The sequence below is a fragment of the Leucoraja erinacea genome, chromosome 2, assembly GCF_028641065.1.
Source record: "Leucoraja erinacea ecotype New England chromosome 2, Leri_hhj_1, whole genome shotgun sequence".
NCBI lineage: Eukaryota > Metazoa > Chordata > Chondrichthyes > Rajiformes > Rajidae > Leucoraja > Leucoraja erinaceus.
The window spans coordinates 124,303,989-124,331,169 of record NC_073378.1 but is presented as its reverse complement, the minus strand read 5'-3'; the positions used below and the strand labels follow the sequence as shown (position 1 = coordinate 124,331,169).

The 27,181-nt window shown below is 43.1% G+C and overlaps 1 protein-coding gene across 2 annotated transcripts in view; it reads left to right on the top strand.

The window, feature by feature from the left end:
• LOC129715160 (zinc finger protein 438-like) overlaps window positions 1-27,181 on the top strand; it is a 186,580-nt gene that overhangs the window by 85,044 nt on the left and 74,355 nt on the right. For both annotated transcript variants that reach the window (XM_055665036.1, XM_055665031.1), the window contains exons 2-3: window positions 19,737-19,825; window positions 20,996-21,069. In XM_055665036.1, the coding sequence (XP_055521011.1) occupies window positions 19,737-19,825; window positions 20,996-21,069 (163 nt within the window). The remainder of the gene's footprint in view (window positions 1-19,736; window positions 19,826-20,995; window positions 21,070-27,181) is intronic.

Sequence of the window (27,181 nt, the reverse complement as noted above, 5' to 3'; positions counted from 1 at the left end):
GCATCTCTGGAGGGAAGGAATGGGCGACGTTTCTGGTCGGGACCCGTCTTCAGACTGTCAGACTGAGTTACTCCAGCTTTTTGTGTCGACCCAAAAAATTGTCTGTTCATTTTCCTCCACACATTGAGCTGTCAGCTAGATGTTTAAAAAAAGGCCAGAGCAATCAAATATCACACACACACACTTTGAAACACTATGTTAACAGGCATTAAACATACTGTGTTATACAACTTTGATAGGATAATACTGTAAGTGAGTTTGGAGATGACTTTGGTGGTTTTTCTTAAGTGCTCTGAGGAGCCTCCGATGGGTCATCCATGAATTGGAAGCACACACAGGAGTGGGACTACTGGCCCTTGGCTGAACATGAGCTTGAGGTCTTGGTCAAATAAAGGACATGTTGGTGCATTGGAGGTGGTTAGGAGTCTGAGAGATACTTGAGGTAATTTGAGTGGTTTGCAGTTTCAGGATCAGTCCATGGATCTCGACTATCAGTTTGCCAGAAGACAGATTAACTATTTCAAACAGTAAGAGTTGTGAAGGTGGGGAATAAGGACTAATATCAGCCCCCTACAGCCAGGGACAAGGGAAATCATAAATCAAAACAATTCTGTCTTCACACAGGAGGGCATAAATAATCTCCCACGAGATACAGTGCCCTCCATAATGTTTGGGACAAAGACCCATCATTTATTTATTTGCCTCTGTACTCCACAATTTGAGATTTGTAATAGGAAAAAATCACATGTGGTAAAGTGCACATTATCAGATTTTAATAAAGGCCATTTTTATACATTTTGGTTTCACCATGTAGAAATTACAGCAGTGTTTATACATAGTCCCACCATTTCATGCCACCATAATGTTTGGGACCCAGCAATGTCATGTAAATGAAAGCAGCCATGTTTAGTATTTTGTTGCATATCCTTTGCATGTAATGACTGCTTGAAGTCTGCGATTCATGGACATCACCAGTTGCTGGGTGTCTTCTCTGGTGATGCTCTGCCAGGCTTGTATTGCAGCCATCTTTAGCTTGTGCTTGTTTTGGGGGCTAGTGCCCTTCAGTTTTCTCTTCAGCATATAAAAGGCATGCTCAATTGAGTTCAGATCGGGTGATTAACTTGGCCACTCAAAAATTGACCATTTTTTAGCTTTGAAAAACTCCTTTGTTGCTTTAGCAGCATGTTTGGGATCATTGTCTTGCTGTAGAATGAACTGCCAGCCAATGAGTTTTGAGGCATTTGTTTGAACTTGAGCAGATAGGATGTGTCTATACACTTCAGAATTCATTATGCGACTACATCAGCAGTTGTATCATCAATGACGATATGTGAGCCAGTACCTTCAGCAGCCATACATGCCCAGGCCATAACACCCCCACCACCGTGTTTCACAGATGAGGTGTTATGCTTTGGATCTTGGGCAGTTCCTTCTCGCCTCCATACTTTGATCTTGCCATCACTCTGATATGTTAATCTTCGTCTCATCTGTTCACAAGACCTTTTTCCAGAACTGTGTTTGCTATTTTATGTACTTCTTGGCAAACTGTAACCTGGCCATCCTATTTTTGCGGTTAACCAGTGGTTTGCATCTTGCAGTGTAGCCTCTGTATTTTGGTTCATGAAGTTTTCTGCGGACAGTGGTCATTGACAAATCAAAACCTGACTCCTGAAGAGAGTTTCTGATCTGTCGAACAGGAGGTTGGGGATTTTTCTTTATTTTAGAGAGAATTCTTCTGTCATCAGCTGTGGAGGTCTTCCTTTGGCATGCTAGTCCCTTTGCGATTAGTAAGCTCATCAGTGCTCTCTTTCTTCTTAATGATGTTCCAAACAGTTGATTTTGGTTTGGCTGATGTCGCTAACAGTTTTATTCTTGTTTCTCAGTCTCACAATGGCTTATTTGACTCTCATGTTGATAAACAGCAATAAAAGTTTCCAAAGGTGATGGAAAGATTGGAGGAAAGACTAGGTGCTGAGAGCTCTTTTATACCTGCATTAAGGAGGCAATTAAACATACCTGAGCAATTACAAACACCTGTGAAGCCATGCGTCCCAAACATTATGGTGCCCTGAAATGGGGGGACTATGTATAAACACAGCTGTAATGTCTACATGGTGAAACCAAAATGTATAAAAATTGTCTTTAATAAAATCTGACAATGTGCACTTTAACCACATGTGATTTTTTTTTGTTACAAATCTCAAATTGTGGAGTACAGAGGCAAATAAATAAATGATGGGTCTTTGTCCCAAACATTATGGGGGGCACTGTAGGTCAGGAAATCAAAGGCAGGTGAGGGAACAATTGAAGGATGCCAGAAAAGTAGGTGTAAAGTCATCTTTTGCTGGGTGTTGGGCAGTGATAAGTGGTGCACCGCAGGAATGCTTGGGTCCTAGTTAATCTTAATATTTCTCTGTAATCTAAACTCATTTAATAAAGAGGCAAATCTTTTAAAAAAAAAAGTTTATGTTGATCTGAAAGAAAATGAGTTTGGAATAGTGGAAAATAAGGAGTTGGTAAAGTAATTGAGATATTTTATATCAGTCTGTACAACAGAGAAACCAAGTAACATCCCAGAAATAATTTAGTTTAGAGATACAATGTGAAAAGAGGCCCTTCGGCCCAACAAGTCCGCACCGACCAGTGATACCCGTACATTGACACTATCGCGCACACACACACACGCGCGCACACACACACACACACACACACACACACGCACGCACACACACACACACACACACACACACACACACACACACACTTAAACCAAGCCAATTAACCTACAAACCTATACGTCTTTGCAGTTGGGAGAAAACCGAAGATCACGGAGAAAGCCGTCATGGGGAGAATGTACAAATTCTGCACAGATAAGCGGCCGTCGTCAGGATTCAACCTGGGTCTCTGGCACTGTAAGGCAATGGCTCTACCAGGGTCTCTGGCACTGTAAGGCAATGGCTCTACCTGGGTCTCTGGCACTGTAAGGCAATGGCTCTACCACTATGCCACCGTGCCGCCCTAGTTGTACCCGGAACTGGAATGCAAGGAGGATTATTTACAAGAGCTGGAGTTGTGATACTGAGCAAATTGCTGAAGCTCGTTCGTTCGCTCCTGTGTCAAACGATGTAGATCGCTGTTGGCTTCTGTCGTTGTCCAACATGTTGACAGAATTGTCGCCCGACGCGTCACAGAGTGCATCGCGTTGTCACTTCCAGGGATCGCCACGAGGCTTCTGTCATGATCCCCAAAATCCCCCAAAAGCTGAAGCTGTGGACTGACAAGTCTGTGAGTCCTGATGCACCTCATTCCAAAAGTTTTAAAAAAATGGTAGTGTAATAGTTGATGTGTTAAGGGCCTGTCCCACTAGGGCGTCATTTGCGTGTCACGCAGGTGGCAGCGCATCCCAAAATCCTGGGACGCTGCGCGCAACCACGCATCACTGCCTACGCCACCATGTCTCACCACACGCCACGTGCGCGCGTAATGCACACCATGCGCGTGTCACGACGCGTAAATGATGTCACGTCATGCATTGTGACACGTAAATGATATTGTGTAAATGAATCTTGAGTAAATCACAAAATGCTGGAGTTACTGTGTGGGACGGGCAGCATCTGTGGTGGAAGTGGATAGGCGTAGTTTTGGGGATCCTCCTTCAGACTGATTGTGGGCTGAAGTGTGGGCTGAAGTGCCTGTTGGTGTGCTGTACTGTTGTATATTATGTATTGAGTGCTCACCACAGAAGCAGGGGGCATTTTCCAGAGCACGGTTTCTCATCTGCCACCCACATTCTCAGTGCCATATCTCAAGTCATGTTGAAAACCTTGACTGACCTTATTATGCTTTTACTTTTACTTGAATCTGATGCAATGATAACAATCTGGGGATTTCAAGAGCGTTATGAATGTGTTGTATTTACGTGAAAGCAGCAGGGGATTCCCTGCCTGGAATCCACGCTATTCCTTCTTCCCAAACACAAATGTTTAATTAATCAGAATCAGAGTCAGATTTTATTCGCCAAGTATGTTTTGCAACATACGAGGAATTTCACTGGCCAGGTCAGTCATACAATTAAAATCAACAGACTCAAAAACACATTTTAACATGAACATTCACCACAGTGATTCCTACACATTCCTCACTGTGATGGAAGGCAAAATAAAGTTAAAGTCCTTCCCTTAGTTCTTCCTCGGTCGGGGGCCTCGAGCCCTCTGTTGACGGGACGATCTTGACTCCCGCAGCCGGCGGCGTTCGAGCCCTCCGCGTCGCGGCGTTCAGCTCCTGCATCGGGGTTATCAGCTACCCCGCCCGGGCGATCGAACTGGGCGATCGAACCTTCTGCCGAGTTGGAGCTCCCAACTCGGCCTCTCCCGAGACTGCGAGCCCTTGATGAGAAGTCTGCAGGCCACGGTGGGAGCGATCCCAGGCAAGGGATCCGCTCCAATGTTACGTCTGCGCCCCGCGGTGGGGCTCACGACATTCCGAGGCGGCTTCCAGCTCCAGCGATGATAGGCCGCAGAGTCTGAAGAATGTGATCCGAAAATCAATCACAAGGGGAAGGTAAGAACTTGAAAAAAAGTTTCCCCCAATTTCCCCCCCACCCCTCCCCCCACATAAAACAAACCAAAATACATTAAAACAAATTCTTACCAGACGCTAAAAATAACAAAAGATGAAAAAACGAACAGACTCCCGGCAGGGCTGGCCATCTCCTCGACGCCCCTCGGCGATCGCTTCGCCCAACACCTCCGCTCAGTTCGTATTAACCAACCTGATCTCCCGGTTGCTCAGCACTTCAACTCCCCCTCCCATTCCCAATCTGACCTTTCTGCCCTGGGCCTCCTCCATTGCCAGTGAGGCCCAGCGCAAATTGGAGGAACAGCATCTCACATTTCGCTTAGGTGGTTCACACCCCAGCAGTATGAACATTGACTTCTCTAATTTTAGACAGCCCTTGCTTTCTCCCTCCTTCCCCTCCCCTTCCCAGCTCTCCCACAAGCCTACTGTCTCCACCTCTTCCCTTCTTTTACCCGCCCCCCCCCCGACATCAGCCTGAAGAAGCGTGTCGACCCAAAACGTTGCCTATTCCTTCTCTCCATAGATGCTGCCTCACCCGCTGAGTTTCTCCAGCATCTTTTTTGTCGACCTTCGATTTTTCCAGCATCTGCAGTTATTTCTTAAACATCCAGTATAGCATAATAGGTTTGACAAAAAAAAACTTGAACTGTAAATAAGGGTATAGGAAATGGGAGCAGAAGTAGTTTTAGGTCCTTTGAGGCCTAAAGATCAATGCTTGAAGATCAAGATCATGGCTAATCTTCTACCTTAATATATTTTTTCCTGCATGACGAATTCCCTGAATTTCTAGATGTTATTGAATCTTTCTTTGGATGAGCTCAATGATTGAGCCTTTGTAGCCCCCTGGGGTAGAGGATTACAGAGGTTCACTACCTCCTGTATGAAGACATTTCTCATTTCAGTTCCTGCCAAATATTAGAGTGCGTTTGTGTTAGTTTAGAGATACAGCGCAGAATCAGGCCCTTCAGCCTCCCGAGTCCACTATCCTTCACATGTGATCAGCTATGATCACATTGAATGGTGGTGCTGGCTCGAAGGGCCGAATGGCCTACACTGCACCTATTGTCTATTGACTAGGGACAATTTTTACATTTATACCAAGTCAATTAACCTACAAACCTGTGCATCTTTGGAGTGTGGGAGGAAACCAAAGTTCTCATAGAAAACCCACGCAGATCACTGGGAAAACGTACAAACTCCCTACAGATAGCACCCTAATGGGCCTGTCCCACTTAGGCGACTTTTTAGGCGACTGCAGGAGACTATGCAGTCACCACATGGTCGCCACATGTTCGCGGGTGGTTGCCGGGGAGTCGCCTTCATGGTTGTGAGGAGTTCCCGCATTCTGTTGAAAAATTAGCGGCGACTAGAATGAACCCGCCATGGAGAGTAGAGAGAACTCCCGAGCCGTAGGTGGGTCGGCAGGAGGTCCTAGTGGGTTGCCAGGAGATCGGAGGTTCTCATAGGTTGGAGCCGGTGCTGACAAGTGAATTTTATTGGGTCATTGGGAAAAAAAAGGTAAGCAATAGCTTTCGGAACCAAGGATAACCGACCGGTAATGTTAAATGTCCATCGAGCTTCACAGTTGTGTCCACTACTACCCCCCCCCCCCCCCCCCCACCCCCCCCCTCCCTCCCTCTTTTAAAGGACTTACCGTACACTGTGCTTTAGTCATCTTTTTACACCACCAACCTTCCTGTTCATCGTGGAAAGTGTCTGACCTTGACTTTGCACCGCGTGTATTTTTTAGACAGGGCAAGGGGGGGGGGGAGCGCTGTGTAAAAAATTTACACAGGCTAGTGAAGGCATCGCCCGCTCAACGATGTTAAATTAGTGCTGCGCCGCTGCTGAAGCTCTGTCATGTTGTCATTTGCGGATGGAGCACCAAAGCAAATTCCTTGTATGTGAATACTTGGCCAATAAACGTATTCATTATTAGTCAGGATGGAACCCGGGTCTCTGGCACTGTAAGCGCTATAGTGCAGCAACTCTACCACTGCGCCACCATGCACACCGTTATGGCGTTTAGATTACCTGCAACAGGGATTCTTCAGCTCTAATCCTCCCTCCTTGCTATTCGTATATAATAGCAAGTCATTTTTTAAAAATTATTATTATTAACATACTTATGGGCGCTTTTCAAAGACTTTCAAGATTTAATAATCTTGCAAAAGATTATTGCCTTACAAAATTTAATAATCAGATTACAAAACATATAATAATAATAATAATAATAATAATAATAATAATAATAATAATAATAATAATAATAATAATAATAATTTTATTTATAGAGCACTTTAAAAACAATCATAGTTGCAACAAAGTGCTGTACATCACTAATCATTGACAAAAAAGTTAATACACACCAATAATAACAATCAAAAGAAATAGTAGGAAAAGACATGTAAAATAAAGAAACATTAAAAACAATAAAAACAGAAGCAGAATAAAACAAAAAATAGTAGGGACAACACACAATTCAAAGAGAGAGCAGAGGCACCTAAACGCGCTAGCGTTCACTCTCCCTTCCGGCAGCCATCTTGGAGACAAAACAATCAAAACATCTTTTAAGATTGAACATTTACTTAACAAGTTGAAGTAAAACTCTAGATGATACGTATCTAACTGTTCGGAAATCTCAATGGTTTGGCATCTGACAAACTCATTAGTATGGAAAGTCTGAACATCTTTGGGAATCTGCAGTAAATGACTGGGATTATTGGCTAGGTGTGCGGCCTGAACTGGGGTCAGGATTGGGAACACTGCGAGTCAGAAGCGTAGGTAGTTTGTGGCTGAAGCCGGGACTCAGAGTGTGGGCAGGGAGTGCAGCCGGAACTTTGTCTGGAGTGTGGACCTGGAACAGATGATCTGAAGCTTTCAGACTCTAAATTGTTATACTATTGTACATGGCGCCGAAACATGAAGACTCCTGCATGTGGCCCAGTAGATTATTCCTGTACACTTGCTGATTGGGGGTATGGTGATACTCTACTGGGCTAACATATGTGTCAATTAAAGCATTATTGACTTTTTCTTTTTTTTTAAATTGAGATAATTTAGTTTAGAGATACAGTACAGAAACAGGCCCTTCGGCCCACCGGGTCCGTACCGACCAGCTATCCATGGTCATTAACACTATCCTGCGCACAATAGGGGCAATTTACACTATACAAAGCCAATTAACCTACAAACCTGTACGTCTTTGGAGTGTGGGAGGAAACCTAAGATCTCGGAGAAAACCCACGCAGGTCACGGGGAGAACTGTGATGGGGAGGGGGGCACAGTGGCGCACCGGTAGAGTTTCTGTCTTACAGTGCTTGCAGCGCCGGAGACCCGGGTTCAATCCCGACTACGGGTGCTGTCTGTATGTTCTCAAGTGTGGTTTGTATTGCCTCTTTGTTCACAGTTTCGATTGAGTAGGCTGGTTCCTTAAAAAAGAATGTCCTCCCTCTTTATATAACTTTGTATTTGAGATAACACAATTAACTTCCTGTTCAAGTTAGAGGAACCACACAACTAGTCTCTAAATGTCTTTCCTACTTTCACTGTCAAGTCAACACACATTTGCACACATAGCCTTTAACTGCAATTCATAATCCTGTGTACACTTTTCTGTGTAATCGGTGCTAAGAAATTAATTGTGTAGGAAGGAACCGCAGATGCCAGTTCAAACCGAAGATAGGCACAAAAAGCTGGAGTAACTCAGTGGGTCAGACAGCATCTCTGGAGAAAAAGAATAGTTGACGTTTCGGGTCAAGACCCTTCTTTAATCTGATCCGCTGAGTTACTCCAGCTTTCTGTGCCTATCTATCTATCAATCTATCTATCTAATAAGTTAATTCATCTGAATTAGGCCTTTTTTTTGCAGTCATTTATATGCAGCAGGACATACTATCGCCCTATGCTACAAGATTAAAAGACTGAGAAAGCAGTTGTAAATGAGAGTTGGTAAATTGGGATCATATATCAAAAGACAAATATCAAAAAAGTAAATCAATAAAGCAAAATACATTTCGTACAGCAATTTATGTGAGGAAATAACATTGAACATGGCACATGATAAATTGTTTAAAAATGTTTTAAATGCATTTTACATATTTTTATAGCACATACCAGGGCATTTCTTTGCCTGCTGTTCAGTTCATAGCACACAGTAAAAAACTTGGATGAATTTCACACATGAAGCGAATCCTAGAATCATATAACACGGAACCAGGCCCTTCAGCCCAATTTGTACATGCTGACAAAGGTGCCTCCCTCAACTAATCCCGTTGCCTGTGTTGGCCCATATCCTCCTGAACAAATGTTTGTAATTGTACCAGCCTCTACCACTTCCCCTTGATCCATACACCCACCAAAGTCTGTGTGAAAAAGCTGTCACTTGTGTCTGCTTTAAATTGTTCCCCTCTTGCCTTAAATCTCTGTCTTCTAGTTTTGGACTCTGCTACCCTGTGGAGAAATCTGTGACCATTCATTTCATTATGCCTCCCATGATTTTTATATAACTCTGTAAGGTTACCTACAGCTTCCTTGCTCCAGGGGAAAAAGACCCAGCCTTTCCAATCTCTCCTGATAACTCAGTCATAAGGTCATAAGGAATAGGAGTAAAAATAGGCCATTCATTCCATCGTCTAATACTGATCTATCTCTCCCTCCTAAACCCATTCTCCTGCCTTCTCCCCATGACCCTTGACACCTGCACTAATCAAGAATCTATCTCTCTGCCTTAAAAATATCCCCTGACTTGGCCTCCACAGCCTTCTGTGGAAAAATAATTCCACAGATTCGCCACCCTCTGACTAAATAAATTTCTCTTCATCTCTTTCCAAAAAGAACGTCCTTTAATTCTGAGCCTATGACCTCTAGTCCTGGACTCTCCTACTAGTGGAAACATCCTCTCCACATCCACTCTATCCAAGCCTTTCACTATTCTGTATGTTTCAAAGAGGTCCCACCTCATTCTTCTAAACTCCAACGAGTACAGGCTCGGTGCCGACAAATGCTCATCATAGGTCATCGGGTCTTCCAACTGTGGATACATTTTTGTGTATCTTTTCTGCACCTGCTTTAGCAAAGTCAGATCCTTCCTATAGAGTGGCAAACCAGAACTGTGCACATTATCCCAGGTGTGTTCTCACCAGCGTCCTATATAGCTGCAACATGATGTTCCAACTCTTGCACTCTGTGACCTGGGTAGGCAAGTATGCCATACACCACCATCACCAACTGAGTCTACCTGAGTCGCCACTTTCGGGGAGCTATGTACTTGTACCCCAGATACTCTACAACAGTTGTCAAACCCCTGCCGCTCGCTGTGTATGCCATGCCCTGATTTAACATCCTAAAATGTATAACTTTGCACTTAAATTTAATCTACATTCCTTTGCCCACTTTCCCCAATTGATGTAGAGCCTTTGTAACCTTAGACATCCTGCGTGGTCCACCACACCACCGGTTTTGGTGTCATCTGCAAACGTATTTATCATGCTCTGTGCATTCCTAGCCAAACCATTACCATATATGGCAAACGGCAGGGGTGCCAGCACAGATCCCGGCGGCACACCACTGCTCACTGACCTCCACTCTGAATAACAGACCTTTACCACTAATTCTTGACATCTTCCACCAAGCCAATTTTGTATCCAATGATCACAAGCAATGTCTACTATTCCCCTTCAACCCTTGGCTTTCCAAATGCAGACAGATCCTGTTTCATTGGTAACTTACCCCACCACTGATGTAAGGCTCCCTGTAGTTTTATGATTTGTCCCTGATTTGTCAATAAAAGCACAACGTTAGCCACCCTCCAGTTATGTTCATAAGTTCTAGGAGCAGAATTAGGCCATTTGGACCATCAAGTCTACTCTGCCATTCAATCACGGCTGATATATCTTTCCCTCGCAACCACATTCTACTGCCTTCTCCCCAGTAACCCCTGACATCCGTACTAATTAAGAATCTGTCAATCTCCACCTTAAAAATATCCATTGACTTCTCCTCCACAGCTTTCTGTGGCAATGAATTCCACAGATTCACCACCCTCTGACTAAATACATTTCTTCTCATCTCCCTTCTAAAATAGGTCCTTTTATTCTGAAGTTATGGCCTCTGGTCCTAGAATCTCTCACTAGTGGAAACATCCTCCACGCATCCACTCTATCCAGGCCTTTCACTGTTAGGTAAGTTTCAATGAGGTCTCCCGTCATCCACTGTTTATTGCCACTTTGTCTTCTGCCAACCTGCTATTCATGCTAGTATCTTCCATCTGATACTATGGCCTCTCATCTCTTTTCGCAGTCTCACGTGTGGCACCTTATCAAAACCCTTCTGAAAGTTCAGGTAAACCACATCCACTGACTCTCCATTGTCTGTCCTGCTATTTACTTCCTCAAAGAATTCCAGCAGGTTCTTCAGGCAAGATCTCCCTTTTCACAAAACCATGCCGACTTTGGCTTATTTTATCGTGTACTTCTAAGTACTCAGAAACCGCATCCCTAATAATGGACTCATTATATAAACCAACCACTGAAGTTAGGTTAACCGGCCTTTAGTTTCCATTCTTCTGCTTTGCTCCCTGCTTGATCAGCGGAGAAATATTTGTGATTTTCCTATCCTCTGGAACCACTACATGCCTGTCTGTGTCCTGAGGTCACCAGGACATGGACTCACCAGAGTAATTCAACAGAGTAATTTAGACCCTCTTGGGTAGATTTAGCAAATCTCCCTGTCAATATATTGGTCTCTCTCCAGTTCAGATGCAATCCAAACTCTCTTGTATTGGTCACCATTACCCCAGAAGAGATCTCAATGGTCCAGGCACTCCACCATTCTCCTGCTGCTTATCCATGCATTCATCTGTCCTCTGCACCTTTTCCTACCGTCTCTAATATGTGGCGTGAGGAGTAAGATAGCGGAGTCAGGGGATATGGGAGGAAGGCAGGAACCGGGTACTGATTGTGGATGATCAGCCATGATCACAGTGAATAGCAGTGCTGGATTGAAGGGCCGAATGGCCTACTCCTGCACGTATTGTCTATTGTCTATAATCCCGAGATTACAGCCCATGTGGTCTTTCTATTTAACCTTTATCTTAACTCTGAAGAACGGTCTCGACCCGAAACGTCACTCATTCCTTCTCTCCAGAGATACTGCCTGACCCGCTGAGTAACTCCAGCATTTTGTGTCTGTCTTTGGTTTAAACCAGCATCTGCTGTTTCTTCCTGCGCACTCAATATTTACACTGCCGGACATCATGACGTCTTGTTACTTAAAACTTTCACTCTCGGTTGAAAACCTTTCAGCTGCACACCACATATTTTTGAAGATGAATCCTACTAGGTGGTTTTGAAAGGATCCAAAAATTCTGTGTTATGTTGTTCAGAAGCAGTCTGAACTAAAAATGTGCAGCTTAATTTTTTTTTAAATCTGGAAGTGATGGTCACGGAAAGAGCTGGTATTATGGAACACAGTGCCTGAGTGGGTGGTGGAGGCAGGTACTCTCACCACATTAAGTATTTAGATGAACACCTGAAGCCTGGCATGTAAGGCTATAAACCATGTACAGAAACGATACTTGATAGTCGACATGGAGAGACAATGGGCCAAAAGTCATCTTTGACTATCTTCTTATCGTTGCCGATTCAAAATCCTGTATCTCTTTAAATAATGGAATTGTGAGTTTTTTCATCTAATAGATCATAATAATTTTGCACGTCTCATTCAGCTCTCTCATCAGTCTTTGCTCCACAGGAAACAGTCTCCTCCCCTTGACACTAAGGTATAGATTGCACATTGTATGTTTTCAGTGCATAAATATTGATGTGATATCAATATCTCCATATCAGTGAATTCATTTAGCCCTTAAAAATTCTCACTTGGAACTTATTTTCTTTCCCATTTGCAGTAATTCTTGCTGGAGCACTGTGATGTCTTATCTAAGCCATCATGTCTCTGTGTGCAGCTAAGCAAACAGAGTTGTCAGCTTATTTTAATGGAAGACAATTTGACATGCACCTCCACCCTGATTGTTCAGATAGAAGTTCTAATGCCTTGCTTGAGACGAGCTGAATTAATCCATACATGGATCTTCCTGAATTATGTGGGTCAGTGTGACATTATTGGCCAGGGGCAGGTCTGTCTTACTATTAAATCAAATGGCTGACAATTTACTGAAAGAGGTAGAGTGCTGATTGTGTGAGTGTGTGCACTAATGCTTTGTAATGAAGATGGCTGCAAAGAGATGGGAGTTATATCTAAAGTGTTATATCGAATTGATTTATTGCATTGTTACTCAAAATACTTCCTGGGGATTGCTTGTCGGTAACCTATGTTCACCTTCATAATTTGAGACCCTGAGGTAAACCTCAAGAAAAAACTTTCTGCACCTCTCGTATCTTCTGCTATTAAAAGAGCGATGAATAATCAAGCTGAAATGTCAATGAGTAAACTTCCTGTGATGACTGTCAGTGTTGTGTAGTTTGGTATTTCCCAATGACTCAAAATAGGCACCTCACAACTCTTTTCCCACAAACTTTTTATTAAACAGTCCAAATTAAAATCTTTCCAGTAATTGTATCGCCATAGATCGGGTTAGATGCACAGAGTCTCTTGCCCGGAGTAGGTAAATCGAGGACCAGATGACATAGGTTTAATGTGAAGGGGAATAGATTTAATAGGAATTTGAGGGGTAACTTTTTCATGTAAAGGGTGGTGGGTGTATGGAACGAGCTGCTAAAGGAGGTAGTTGAGGCTGGGACTATCCCAACGTTTAAGAAACAGTTAGACAGGTAAATAGATAGGACAGGTTTGGAGGGATATGGGCCAAACGCGGGCAGGTGGGACTAGTGTAGCTGGGACATGTTGGCCGGTGTGGGCAAGTTGGGCTTGTTTCCACTATGTATGACTCTATGACTCCATACAGTTCCACTGAGGAGTCTTTGGATATTTTAAATTGAAGAGTTGTGGTTCAAGACCACATTGTTGAGAAGCAGTTGATGAGACACCATCCATCAGTGGGGGCTGGCCTTTTGCACCAGAACCTGAAATGGCATCTCATTGAGTTGTACAGCCCAATAGTGGACCCTTGTGGCTCAGCCCATCCATGTTGAGCATGATGTCAATCTACACTCATCCCATTTCCCTGCTTCCCAGCCAAAAATCTGTAGCCTCCCTTTGATCTGGTATTTTGTTGGTGCACTTGCTTGATCAATGGTGTTTTATCATTAATGTTTTATTATTATTAATGCTTAGTTTTTTCTGAATCATTCGTACCTGTCACTGTATGTCATGTTGTTACTTGTGGGCGGAGCACCAAGGCAAATTCATTGCATGTGAATACTTGGCCAATAAACATACTTACTTACTTACTTATACACATATACCTCTACTAGACCGTGAGCCGAGGTGCTTTTTCGTTTCATTTTGTGACCCACATCCCATATCTATCTGTATTTATAACGTATTGTGTAAAAAATATTATAGAAATCATATCTAAAACTCATCAAGAAAAAAACCTGCATATATTTTTTAAATATTGGAAAAACCTCCAAATTTTCCGAGTATTAATTGTCCAATCAATTCACCTTTGACATTGAGTCGGACGCCAACTGACCGATCACGCGCTTTGTTTCAGACTAGCTAGGCAGGGAGCACGCTGGGATCATGGTGACGGGAGATTCCGAGGAAAGTTAGTGCAAAAGGTTTTAACTGTCAAAACAATAGTACAAATAACCTCACATGATTATCGTACACCATAATAAACCATGACGGTATGATTGATGATTACTGTGAACTTTCAGCAAGTTGTATTCTAGTTCGTGCAAGAGAGTGAACTGCAGATTACTGTGCATGTCTACGTTTGAAAGAGTTCAACTTTGAGTAATACCCAACTGCACTGAAGTAACAATGTTCTCCAAAAAGGAGACTGGTCCAAGACATGATTATTATTGTGAGATTATAGTGCTTTCTTTCGTACATCGCGTGTACTGATATAAACAAATGAAAACGCAATGTTTCTGTTTGTAAACTAGCCATTCATGACATACCCACCTATGAAATCTAAACTAAAAGATTGGGAAAATAAATGATTACCATATTTCCCCGCAATGAAGACGCTATTTTTTACCCAAAAGCAAGGCACGATAATTTACCTGCCTCTTGGAGGCCGAAGGTTAGGTTGTTAGCCAAGAAAGATAGACATGGCTATCCCTCACTACAGCAACATCAAGAATGATCTTGCTGTACTGAGGGATAGCCAAGTCTATCCCTCATTGCTGGCAGCTGATGGGAAGCAGCTGTAAAGTGGGAAGCTGTAAAAGGACAGTGCTGCTGGGAGGGGGGGGGAAGTTGAGTTCCTTTCACAGCGTGTGGGGAGTCTGGCACGGGTCAGCATGGCCTGGGCTGCACAAAGTGGCTGGGCCGCCAGGGGTAAAGTTGCGAGGTGGGCAGGAGCGTTGAGAAGGAGGGGGTTGGGGATCATGCCAGCAACTCACTCACTCACTGCTGCCTCGGCGCTCCGGGCGCGGAGCCACCGCCTTGTGACCTGGGAGGGAAGTAGCTCGGGTGGCTGCGAGCGGCCGCCGGGACTGGACAGCGGAACCGGCCGCCACCTTAGCACCTTCTGCCGGCCCGCCCGCCCACCAGCTCTCTCCCTGTCTCCCTCTCTCCCTTTCACCCACTCCCCCCCTCCCCACCCCCACCCCCCTCCCACCTCTCCCCAGGAAGTAAATAGCCCAGCAACACGGAATCCAGCTCCCCATCGAGTAATATTAAGCTATCTATTATTGAGCACATGAGGGCGCTATTACATTTTCTAATACATTTTCTAATTATCTTAATTAATTAGTGTACAACATTTGGCACTGACGAGTTACAAATTCCTTCGTAATGATATTTCATCTAAATCTGTGCCAGATTTCAGGTAGATATCAGACATAGGTCACAAAAGCTAGTTTCTAGACACTTTTTCGATGCTCGACCCACAGCCTGTACTTCTTTCCGATTCAAGTACCTGCCTAATTCCTTTTAACAGTTGTAATTGTACTTGGTACCACTTAATACTGTGGCAGTTCGATTAATATAACCATAACCAACTTAGTTTAGTTTAGAGATACAGCACGGAAACAGGCCCTTCGGCCCATCAAGTGTGCACCGACCAGCGATCCCCGCACATTAACGCTACCCTACACACACTATAAAACAATTTTACATTTACACCAAGTCAATTAACCTACAAACCTGTACGTCTTTGGAGTGTGGGAGGAAACCGAAGATCTCGGAGAATACCCACGTAGGTCACAGGGAGAAAGTACAAACTCCGTACAGACAGCGCCTGTAGTCAGGAATGAACATGGGGCTCAGGCGCTGTAAGCTGGTAAATTGTGACTAACCAAGATCTTTGTTTTCTTATCTCCCCCTCTGTTTAGAGTGTCTTGCTACTACACCAGCGTTGGTAACAACTTGTAGGCTTTAAAGTAAATTGTGTAATTTTATGTAAATTATTGTTTTCAGTAAGTTTAAGAATGAGCAATAGTGAGGGAAAGAAATAAGAGCACCAGAACGATTGGCATTCTCGTTTCTCAGCTTGAGTCTTCAGGACCGTAGAAGGATGAGAGGGGATGAGTTTAGAAGGATGAGAGGAGATCTCATTGAAACATATAAGATTGTGAAGGGTATGGACACGCTAGAGACAGGAAACGTTCCGATGTTGGGGGAGTCCAGAACCAGGGGCCACAGTTTAAGAATAAGGGGTAAACCATTTAGGAACGGAGACGAGGAAACACTTTTTCTCACAGAGAGTAGTGAGTCTGTGGAATTCTCTGCCTCAGAGGGCGGTGGAGGCAGGTTCCCTGGATGCTTTCAAGAGAGAGCAGGATAGGGCTCTTAAAAATAGGGAAGTCCAGGACAAGGGGTCACAGCTTAAGGATAAGGGGGAAATCCTTTAAGACCGAGATGAGAAAAACATTTTTCACACAGAGAGTGGTGAATCTCTGGAATTCTCTGGCACAGAGGGTAGTTGAGGCCAGTTCATTGGCTATATTTAAGAGGGAGTTAGATGTGGCCCTTGTGGCTAAAGGGATCAGGGGGTATGGGGAGAAGGCAGGAACGGGATACTGATTGGGGATGATCAGCCATGATCACATTGAATGATGGTGCTGGCTCGAAGGGCCGAATGGCCTACTCCTGCACCTATTGTCTATTGTCCATTTACACCAAAATCGTAGAGATTGAAGAGAGTGAACATGATAATAGCTGGGCATTTGTTGTTCACTTGTGTGTTCATGTTTCCTCAAAAGTCTTGTTTTGAACGCACTCTTTAGCAATGCACTTGTAAACCCAGAATTATATTAATTTAAGTCGCACACCCACTATAACAGGTGCACTGGAAGCCAAACCACAGAGGAATATTTGCTTCATTAAACACAAGCTGTTTCTTAAAGTTAATTTACGTAATTAACTTCTAATGTATGGTAGAAAAGGATAGATTGTGGGAGACCCATGGGGCATTGCCTTCATCCCACTGTGAATCCGAGCAGGTAACTGAATCCCTAACCTCACCAATGTTTAATGTCTGTTTCCTTTAATTATGAGAGTGGGTGTAAGATGATGTGGTTGAAAACAACAAAATTAGAGTTGTAGGAGGGCTGTTGTAAATATTCCGAGTGCAGGGCGGAACTACAGAAAGGCCAACTGAAAGGACTTCGGTTGGAAGAATATTTGGTTTAGTTTGTTTTATTATTGTCACGTGAAGTGAGATACAGTGAAAAAAATTGTTTAGTGTGCTATCCATCCGTATGTGAGTATATCAAGTGGTGGAAGGAATAACTGAGGGCAGTATATAATGATACAGTGGTGAGAAAGTGAAGATCAAAATGTGCAAGGCTTGCATCGAGGTAGATTGGAAAGTTGGCTGTTCATCCTTGGCATATAAAAGGGGACGAACTGTTCTTGAATCTGGTCATAGAGTCATATAGCGCGGAGACAGGCGTTTTTGTCCCACTGGCCCGTGCCATCCAAGATGCCCCATCTTACAATCGTCTCACCTGACCGCATCTGGCCCAGATCCCTCAAACCATTCCAATCCAAGAACCAGTCCAAACGCCTTTTAAATGTTGGTGGATTGGTGGAACGTGCCTCCAAACCTTTGTATCTTCTGCCCAACTGGAGAGGGGAGAACAGAGAATGGCAGGGTTGTGAACGATCGTTGAGGTTGCTGGCTGCTTTTCCAAAGCAGTGTGAAGTACATATGGAGTCGATGGGTTGGGGAAGGTTAGATTGTGTGATAGGCTGGGCTGCATGCACATCCCTCTGCAATTTCTGGCGGATGTTCCAGGAGGATGGTGTCTCCCGTCGACCTGTGAGTGATAGGCCACGTACTGGACAAGGCTGTCCGGGGGATTTCCAGCCCCGCGACGTGGACGCTTCTGCTATGGGGCCGGCACTGGGATGATAGTGGTCTTCTGAGAGCAGGTGGGAACCTTGAGATAAGAGGAGGGAGAGGCTAAAGATGTCTGCGAATGCATCTGAGGACCTGACTGGATCTCATCCAGTTTAGTCGCTTCCTGTAGGTTCACTCTCAAGAAGACCGATCTGACATCTGGGCCATCGGGGCGGGTGACAATTATCAACATTTTGTACATATTTATGGACAAAAAAAAACAAATATTAATCAGTGATTGTCTTGATGGAGGATACCAAATGGCCAAGAAAAAAAAACTTATTTGGAAGAATAATATAACCTGCAAGATAGAGCGGACGACACTTATAATAAAAGTGCACATGTGATCGAGGACTCATGTTGATCAGATGCTCACCAGCAGTAGTTATGAGAAATGTGTTTCAAGGCAGTAGTTGTTAATTTAGGTTGCATTAAAATCAAGTGGCACCTTGCAATTTTAAAATACTTCAAATAATAATTGAAGTTTTGCGACATGATTGTCAGTTATCAATTAAAAGTTGTGCAGAATGCGTGACAAAAGGGGTGTTGTGCCAAATATAATGTGCAAAATTGGTTTGATTTGCTGTTCGATTCCGTTCGTGTAGCGTGCTTGGTAAAATTTGTAGGCTGCTGAGTATGGATTACTGAAGCCACAGCTGTTGCAGTTCTTGTAAATCTAGATTAGAACGTGAGTGAAACATTACACGTGAGGGCTTTCATTTCTGTAAATCAAGTTATGTCGCACTGTTGTGTTTTGATCTAATCTTAACAGAATGAGATTGTACAACTGGTCCAAAATTGTCCTAACCCGGCAAGGCATTGACTATAAATTTCTCAGCTTGTATTTAATTAGATAATACGGTGATTAGATCCCAAATATTAAAAAGTTACAAACAGGATTTGAAGTCCAGTCAGTTCAGTTTATTGTCATGTGCGCCAAGGTACAGTGAACGTTTGTTGCGTGCTATCCAGTCATGGGAAAGACAATACACGCTCACAGTCGAGCCATTTACAGTGTGTAGATCCATGATAAGGGAATACCGTTTAGGGCGTGATTTTTGATGTTGCTCAATGGATGTTTAAGGTACCGCGGACAAAATGCAGTCTTGGGCCAGTGGCTTTCCATGGAATCTGTTGCCTGGTCTTCAGGAATAGCATTGTATATGAAAACTAATTAGATTTTCCACTGTTGAAGGAGTTGGCTGTTCTTGCCATAGCTGGTCCAAATTATTGCTTAGATTTGTCATCGCAGTTCTGGGCACTTTTGAGCAAAGATCTTAGAGCAGAGCAAGATGGTCCACTCCTGCGAAATACTATGGACTGACGTGTAGTAGGCACCGGAGCGTAACTTCTGTCATTTCAGTAAACCCGACCTGACTTCAGCCTCGCAGTGTAATAAGCGTTGCGGGGAACTTTTTGTGTGTTTTTAAATGTTTTTAAAAAAATTATTTTTAAATGGCACATACCTTGTACAGGGAGGAACTGCAGGTGCTGGTTTAAGTTGACCAGTGATGGTAGCACCCTTTTTGTTCACCCAGCATTCCTGGGATATAAGAATACTCAAACACAGCTATTCTACCACTGCTAGATGTACTTAAGTTGGACCACAAACTGTTCAAGAGCTTGCATCGGATGCTCAGATTTGGCAGAGATTGTAGCAATTACTTATCACTGTTTTCTAATGGTATCTAATCTCTTGAATATATGTTTTTTTTTGTAGCCAAGGATCAAATATTAATGAATGAAGATCCCAATGGCTGTTTGAAAGAAATTAGCGAAGAGTCGTCAAAGAAAGAACCAGTGTTTCAGGTAAACCGCAGATGCAAGATACTGGAATATTGAGCAAAAAAACAATGTCCTGGAGCAACTCAGCAGATCAGGCAGATTGTATCTAAACAACAGTAAATTGGACTAATTAAGTAGGGATTCATCTTCTATCCCCTGTGTGGTGGCAGGACGTATAGTTTTTTTTGAAACGTAAACCAGGAGAAATGTAAGATACAATTAAATTTAATTGTACGAAAATTGCAGCAATTTTTGCACAGCCTATTTCAATACATTTTTGCTAAGCAGGTTTCAAGGAACTGTAATTATCCACCTCCTGCGTTCTTTGCCTCAGCTGGGCAGTTGATGGGCCTCCCCCATTTGATTCACAAGATTATGGAACCAAATACCCTTGTAGAACATGAGTATACAATTTAAACTGCTGATTGCAGTACTGTGGAGATTTTGCATTTCTTGAGGCACTCTTCTTTAGGTGATACTTTAATTGGGAATCTGTTCTCTATACAGGAGATTCACATAGTAGTTTAACGTAGCATGACAGAGTTCCAGGAGGAGTAAGTACTGTTGGCATCGGAGACAAGCTAGGACTGTAACCATCAGGACCAAAATCATAGTGATCAGTTGCTACTGTTATGGGATCTGCTCTCTGTCAATTTTGCCACATTATTTTACCATAGCAATAATCATTGCTTTCCAAAATGTCATTATTTATATCCTTCTCTCACCCCCCACCCCCCTCTCTTGTGCTTTGCGAACCGATTGTCCCATTTTGTTTGAAGATAGACACATAAAGCTGGAGTAACTCAGTGGGTCAGACAGCATCTCTGGAGAGAAGGAATAGGTGATGTGTTGGGTCGAGACCCTTCTTCAGACTGGTCTTGTGTCTGAAGAAGGGTCCCGACTCGACCAGAAACGTCATCTATTCCTTCTCTCCAGAGATGCTGTCTGACCCGCTGGGTTACTCCACCTTTATGTGTCTATCTTCGGATTCAACCAGCATCTGCAGTTCCTTCCTACACGTCCCATTTTTGTTATTCCTTTTCCTTCTTGAGGTGATTAAAAAACAATAATAGACATAAGAATGCATTCATAATCACGCTCTATTCATGCTCCATTCTGTTAGTATTGTTTCTCCTTCCCGTAAATTAAGCAAAAAATAATTGAATTACAACTGTGTTTATCTTCCTGGTGCAGGATGTAAAGTTAGCGATCCATGGAGAAGGTACAAGGGAATCTGATGAAAGAGGAATTCTTCAAAATGAAATCAAGTTAGTATTACAAAATATTGAAACGTGTAAACCTTAAGAGCAAGACAATCTAAAAATAAATTTAACTTAGCTTTGTTCTTTTAATGCTCATCTTGTCTCTGTTTCATCTTTCCAGAAGTCAGTGATTCATATGGTGCGATAGTGTATATTACCCTCAGCAACCTTAATTGTGTGTGGTGATCATTTGAGTAGCGAAACTAGTAACTGAACTTGATCTTGTTTTTACCTAATACAGTTTCAGTTGTTGTTTGATAGCATTTAGCAGCAAGCAAACAAAATTTTCCAACCAGGTATAACGGTGCGCCTGCTTGTATATGAGTTTGAGTTTAGTTTATTGCCACGTGTACCGAGGTACAGTGAAAAGCTTTTGTTGCGTGCTAACCAGTCAGCGGAAAGCCAATACATGCCATCCATTTAAGCCATCTAGGGTGTACAGATACATGCTAAAGGGAATGACGTTTAGTGCAAGATAAAGTCCAGTAAAGTCCGATCAAAGATAGTCCAAGGGTCTCCAGTGAGGTAGATAGTAGCTCAGGATTGCTCTCTAGTTATGGTAGGATGGTGCATTTGCCTTGTAACAACTGGGCAGAAACTGTTGCTGAATCTGGAGGTGTGCGCTTTCATACCTCTTGCCCGATGGGCGAGGGGAGAAGTGGGGGGTGGCCGGGGTGCGACTCATCCTAGATTATGCTTCTGGCCTTGCCGAGGCAGCGTGAAGTGTAAATTAAGTCAATGGAAGGGAGCTTAGTTTGTGTGATGGTCTGGGCTGCGTCCACAATTCTCTGCAATTTCATGCGTTCTTGGATGGGGCTGTACCCAAAAGCATGTGATGCATCCAGATAAATGCTTTCTACGGCATATCTGTAGATGTTGGTGAGGTTGGGGAACATGCCAAACCGCCCATGCCTTCTAAGGAAGTGAACGTGTTGGTGTGGTGTTAACCCAGAGCAAACTGCTGGCTGTATCTTTCGAGTCATACACGATGCTTGGGAAAAGGAAAACATAGAAACAAATATTTCTAAGTCGCAGGACATACATTGCCTTCCATAATGTTTGGGGCAAAGATCCACCATTTATTTATTTGCCTGAGGTTAAAGTGCACAATGTCCGATTTTATTGAAGGGTACATTTGGTTTCACCATGTAGACATTACAGCTGTGTTTATACATAGTCCCCCCATTTCAGGGCAGCATAATGTTTGGGACACATGGCTTCACAGGCATTTGTAATTGCTCAGGTGAGTTTAATTGCCTCCCTAAGGCAGGTATAAGAGAGCTCTCAGCACCTAGTCTTTCCTCCAATCTTTCCATCACCTTCGGAAACTTTTATTGCTGTTTATCAACATGAGGACCAAAGTTGTGCCAATGAAAGTCAAAGAAGCCATTATGAGACTGAGAAACAAGAATAAAACTGTTAGAGACATCAGCCACGCCTCAGGCTTACCAAAATCAACTGTTTGGAACGTCATTAAGAAGAAAGAGAGCACAGGTGAGCTTGCTAATGGCAAAGGGACTGGCAGGCCAAGGAAGACCTCCACAGCTGATGACAGAAGAATTCTCTATAATAAAGAAAAATCCCCAAACACCTGTCCGACAGATCAGAAACACTCTTCAGGTGTCAGGTGTGGAATTGTCAATGACCACTGTCCGCAGAAGACTTCATGAACAGAAATACAGAGGCTACACTGCAAGATGCAAACCACTGGCTAGCCGCAAAAATAGGATGGCAGGTTACGGTTTGCCAATAAGTACTTAAAAGAAAAGCTACAGTTCTGGAAAAAGGTCCTCTGGACAGATGAAATGAAGATTAGATACATAGAAAATAGGTGCAGGAGTAGGCCATTCGGCCCTTTGAGCCTGCACCGCCATTCAATCTGATTATGGCTGATCATCCAACTCAGTATCCTGTACCTGCCTTCTCTCCATACCCCCTGATCCCTTTAGTCACAAGGGCCACATCTAACTCCCTCTTAAATATAGCCAATGAACTGGCCTCAACTACCCTCTGTGGCAGAGAGTTCCAGAGATTCACCACTCTCTGTGTGAAAAATGTTTTTCTCATCTTGGTCTTAAAAGATTTCCCCCTTATCCTTAAGCTGTGACCCCTTGTCCTGGACTTCCCCAACATCGGGAACAATCTTCCTGCATCTAGCCTGTCCAACCCCTTAAGAATTTTGTAAGTTTCTATAAGATCCCCCCTCAATCTCCTAAATTCTAGCGAGTATAGGCCGAGTTATCCAGTCTTTCTTCATATGAAAGTCCTGACATCCCAGGAATCAGTCTGGTGAACCTTCTCTGCACTCCCTCTATGGCAATAATGTCCTTCCTCAGATTTGGAGACCAAAACTGTACGCAATACTCCAGGTGTGGTCTCACCAAGACCCTGTACAACTTCAGTAGAACCTCCCTGTTCCTATACTAAATCCTTTTGCTATGAAAGCTAACATACCATTCGCTTTCTTCACTGCCTGCTGCACCTGCATTCCTACTTTCAATGACTGGTGTACCATGACACCCAGGTCTCGTTGCATCTCCCCTTTTCCTAATCGGCCACCATTTAGATAATAGTTTGCTTTCCTGTTTTTGCCACCAAAGTGGGTAACCTCACATTTATCCACATTATACTGCATCTGCCAAACATTTGCCCACTCACCCAGCCTATCCAAGTCACCTTGCAGTCTCCTAGCATCCTCCTCACAGCTAACACTGCCCCCCAACTTAACTTATATCAGAGTGATGGCAAGATCAAAGTATGACAGAGAGAAGGAACTGCCCAAGATCCAAAGCATACCACCTCATCTGTGAAACACAGTGGTGGGGGTGTTATGACCTGGGCATGTATGGCTGCTGAAGGTACTGGCTCACTTATCTTAATTGATGATACAACTGCTGATGGTAGTCGCATAATGAATTCTGAAGTGTATAGACACATCCTATCTGCTCAAGTTCAAACTAATGCCTCACACTCATTGGCCGGCAGTTCAGCAAGACAATGATCCTAAACATACTGCTAAAGTAACAAAGGAGTTTTTCAAAGCTAAAAAAATTGTCAATTCTTGAGTGGCCAAGTCAATCACCTGATCTGAACCCAATTGAGCATGCCTTTTATATGCTGAAGAGAAAACTGAAGGGGACTAGCCCCCAAAACAAGCATAAGCTAAAGATGGCTGCAATGCAGGCCTGCAGAGCAGCACCAGAGACGACATCCAGCAACTGGTGATGTCTATGAATTGCAGACTTCAAGCAGTCATTGCATGCAAAGGATATGCAACAAAATACTAAACATGACTACTTTCATTTACATGACATTGCTGTGTCCCAAACATTATGGTGGGTACAGTAGTGCTCTGAAAAAGGGCCTCGACCTGAAATGGGGAGACTATGTATAAGCACCGCTGTAATTTCTACATGGTGAAACCAAAATGTAAAAAAAACAGCCTTTATTAAAATCTGACAATGTCCACTTCAACCACATGTGATTTTTTTCTATTACAAATCTCAAATAGTGGAGTACAGAGGCAAATAAATAAATGACGGGTCTTTGTCCCAAACATTATGGAGGGTACAGTAGTGCTCTGAAAAAGGGCCTCGACCCGAAAAGTCACCTATTCCTTTTCTCCAGAGATGCTGCCTGACCCACTGAGTTACTCCAGCTTTATGTGTCTATCTTTGTGTATATTTTTGACAACCATGTTTCACATAGAGGTAATAGCCGTAATAATGATGATAAAAACATGGCTTCTGTTACATGGAAACTGGGTCCATCACAAATCAATTTAAAATGTTTATGAAAGAACTGCAGATGCTGGTAAAATTGAAGGTAGACACAAAATGCTGGGGAAATTCAGTGGGTGAGGCAGCATCTATGGAGAGAACGAATTGGTGATGTTTCGGGTCGGGACACGGTCTGAGGAAGGGTCTCGATACGAAACGTCGCCATTTCCTTCTTTCCATCAATTTTAAATGTGTTTATTACAGACCATTTAGTTGCAGTTTGTCTGATTTAATTAACGTGATATAGATTACTCATCTGAATGGTCTTTATCTGTTGCTAAAATTGGTCTTTACCTGTTGTTAAAATGTATTCTCTTCATTTCAATAACATTGCTACAGACAGTCATAGAGTGATACAGCGTGGAAACAGGCCCCTCGGCCCAACCTGCCATGTCCCAGATACACTAGTCCCACCTGCCTGCGCTTGGTCCATATCCCTCCAACCCTGTCCTAGACATGTAATGAGTAATGTAATCCATGTTCATAAGAGAATATGTGTTTGTAATTGTAAACCAGCTATGGGTCAGTTGGATGCTGATGTATTTGGATTATTATCATTAGATCTCCCTGCAGGAGATTGTGATTTCCTGTAATCTGACATCACTTCAGGTTGACTGACAATACTGATGCAGGTTGTACATAAATAGAAACAGTCTTGCACGCATCACAGTTATCACGGCGACTCATTAAGACATATTTCCTCCTTTTATTTGAACAAATATATAAACATCCATTTTAGATCTTTATTTTATTGCCCACCTAAAACTTTCATGTTCAGGTCAGTTTAGAGATACGGCGCGGAAACAGGCCCTTTGGCCTACCGAGTCCACACCGACCAGCGGTCCCCTCACACTAACACTATCCTACACACTAGGGACAATTTACATTTACACCAAGCCAATTAACCTACAGACCTGTACGTCTTTAGAGTGTGGGAGGAAACCAAAGGTCTCGGAGGAAACCCACGCAGGTCACGGGGAGAGCATACAAACTCCGTACAGACAGTGCCCGTAGTCAGGATCGAACCCGGATCTCTGGTGCTGTAAGGCAATAGCTCTACCGCTGTGCCACAGGGCCGCCCTATGTCTTATGGTTATTTAATTTTGTTTGCGTGTTGCAGAAGAATTGCATTCTAAAGGGAAGGAAGGCCAGTAGCAAACTTGTATTGAATACTCAAATCTAGACGATTAACCTAGAACCAAATTAACTGGGCTTAATAATAATGTTTAAGAAAGAACTGTAGATGCTGGAAAAATCGAAGGTAGACAAAAATGCTGGAGAAACTCAGCGGGTGAGGCAGCGTCTATGGAGTGAAGGAATAGGTGACGTTTCGGGTCGAGACCCTTCTTCACTGATGTGGGGGCGGGAAGAAGAAAGGAAGAGGCAGATACAGTGGGCTGAGGGAGAGCTGGGAAGGGGAGGGGAAGGAGGGAGAAAGCAAGGACTGTCTGAAACTGGAGAAGTCAATGTTCATACCGCTGGGGTGTAAACTGTGCTTAATAATAAATATGGAGAAAATCACCAAACATCTCCTCCATTCCACATAAACAGCCATTGACCATTGTTCTCAATTTTGTGTTCAGGTCAAATTTATTCCCCTCTAAATATCACAACAACAAAAATTCTGATCATTACTGAAGTTTTCATTCCACAAATTTGCATTTTGTACTTTTCCATGATGACAGCATTTTAAAAGTATTTAACTAGACATAAGGACATGCCTCAAAAAAGGAAATGAAAGATGCTATTAAAATACATTCCTCCTCTTCCCCATTCTGTATCCTTGTTGTCATATGTGTCTCTGTTCCTGTAATCCTACTGGCCTTAATTTTGTTGTGACATCTATTAAGAGATTTTTGTCAAATTATTTTTTAAAGTGTACATTTGAAAACGGACACATTCTTCATCAATCCTCTTCATCACATAACTTGATGAAGGCAAAAGGGACTGCAGATGCTGGGATACAAACCAGGCAGCATTTGTGGAGGTGAAATCTCCCTGACTTGATCTGCTGAGCTTGTACAATGCTTCATTTTTCAGAACTTGATGACGTTCGTCAAACATAATTTAGCAGTTACAAACCCTAATGACTTCTATTTGTTAGTGCATACATTTCCAAAACCATTCTATTCTGTCTTGGATTATTGAGTCTGAGAGTCTGGTGATCTGGTTTTAAAACTAATTACTGGGTTGGCTCTTATACCTCTAAACCTTTCTGTCCATGTACCTGTCTAAATGTACTGGTGTTGCATTATTGAAGGTAGATACAAAATGCTGGAGTAACTCAGCGGGTGAGGCAGCATCTCTGGAGAGATGGAATGGTCAAGACCCTTCTTCAG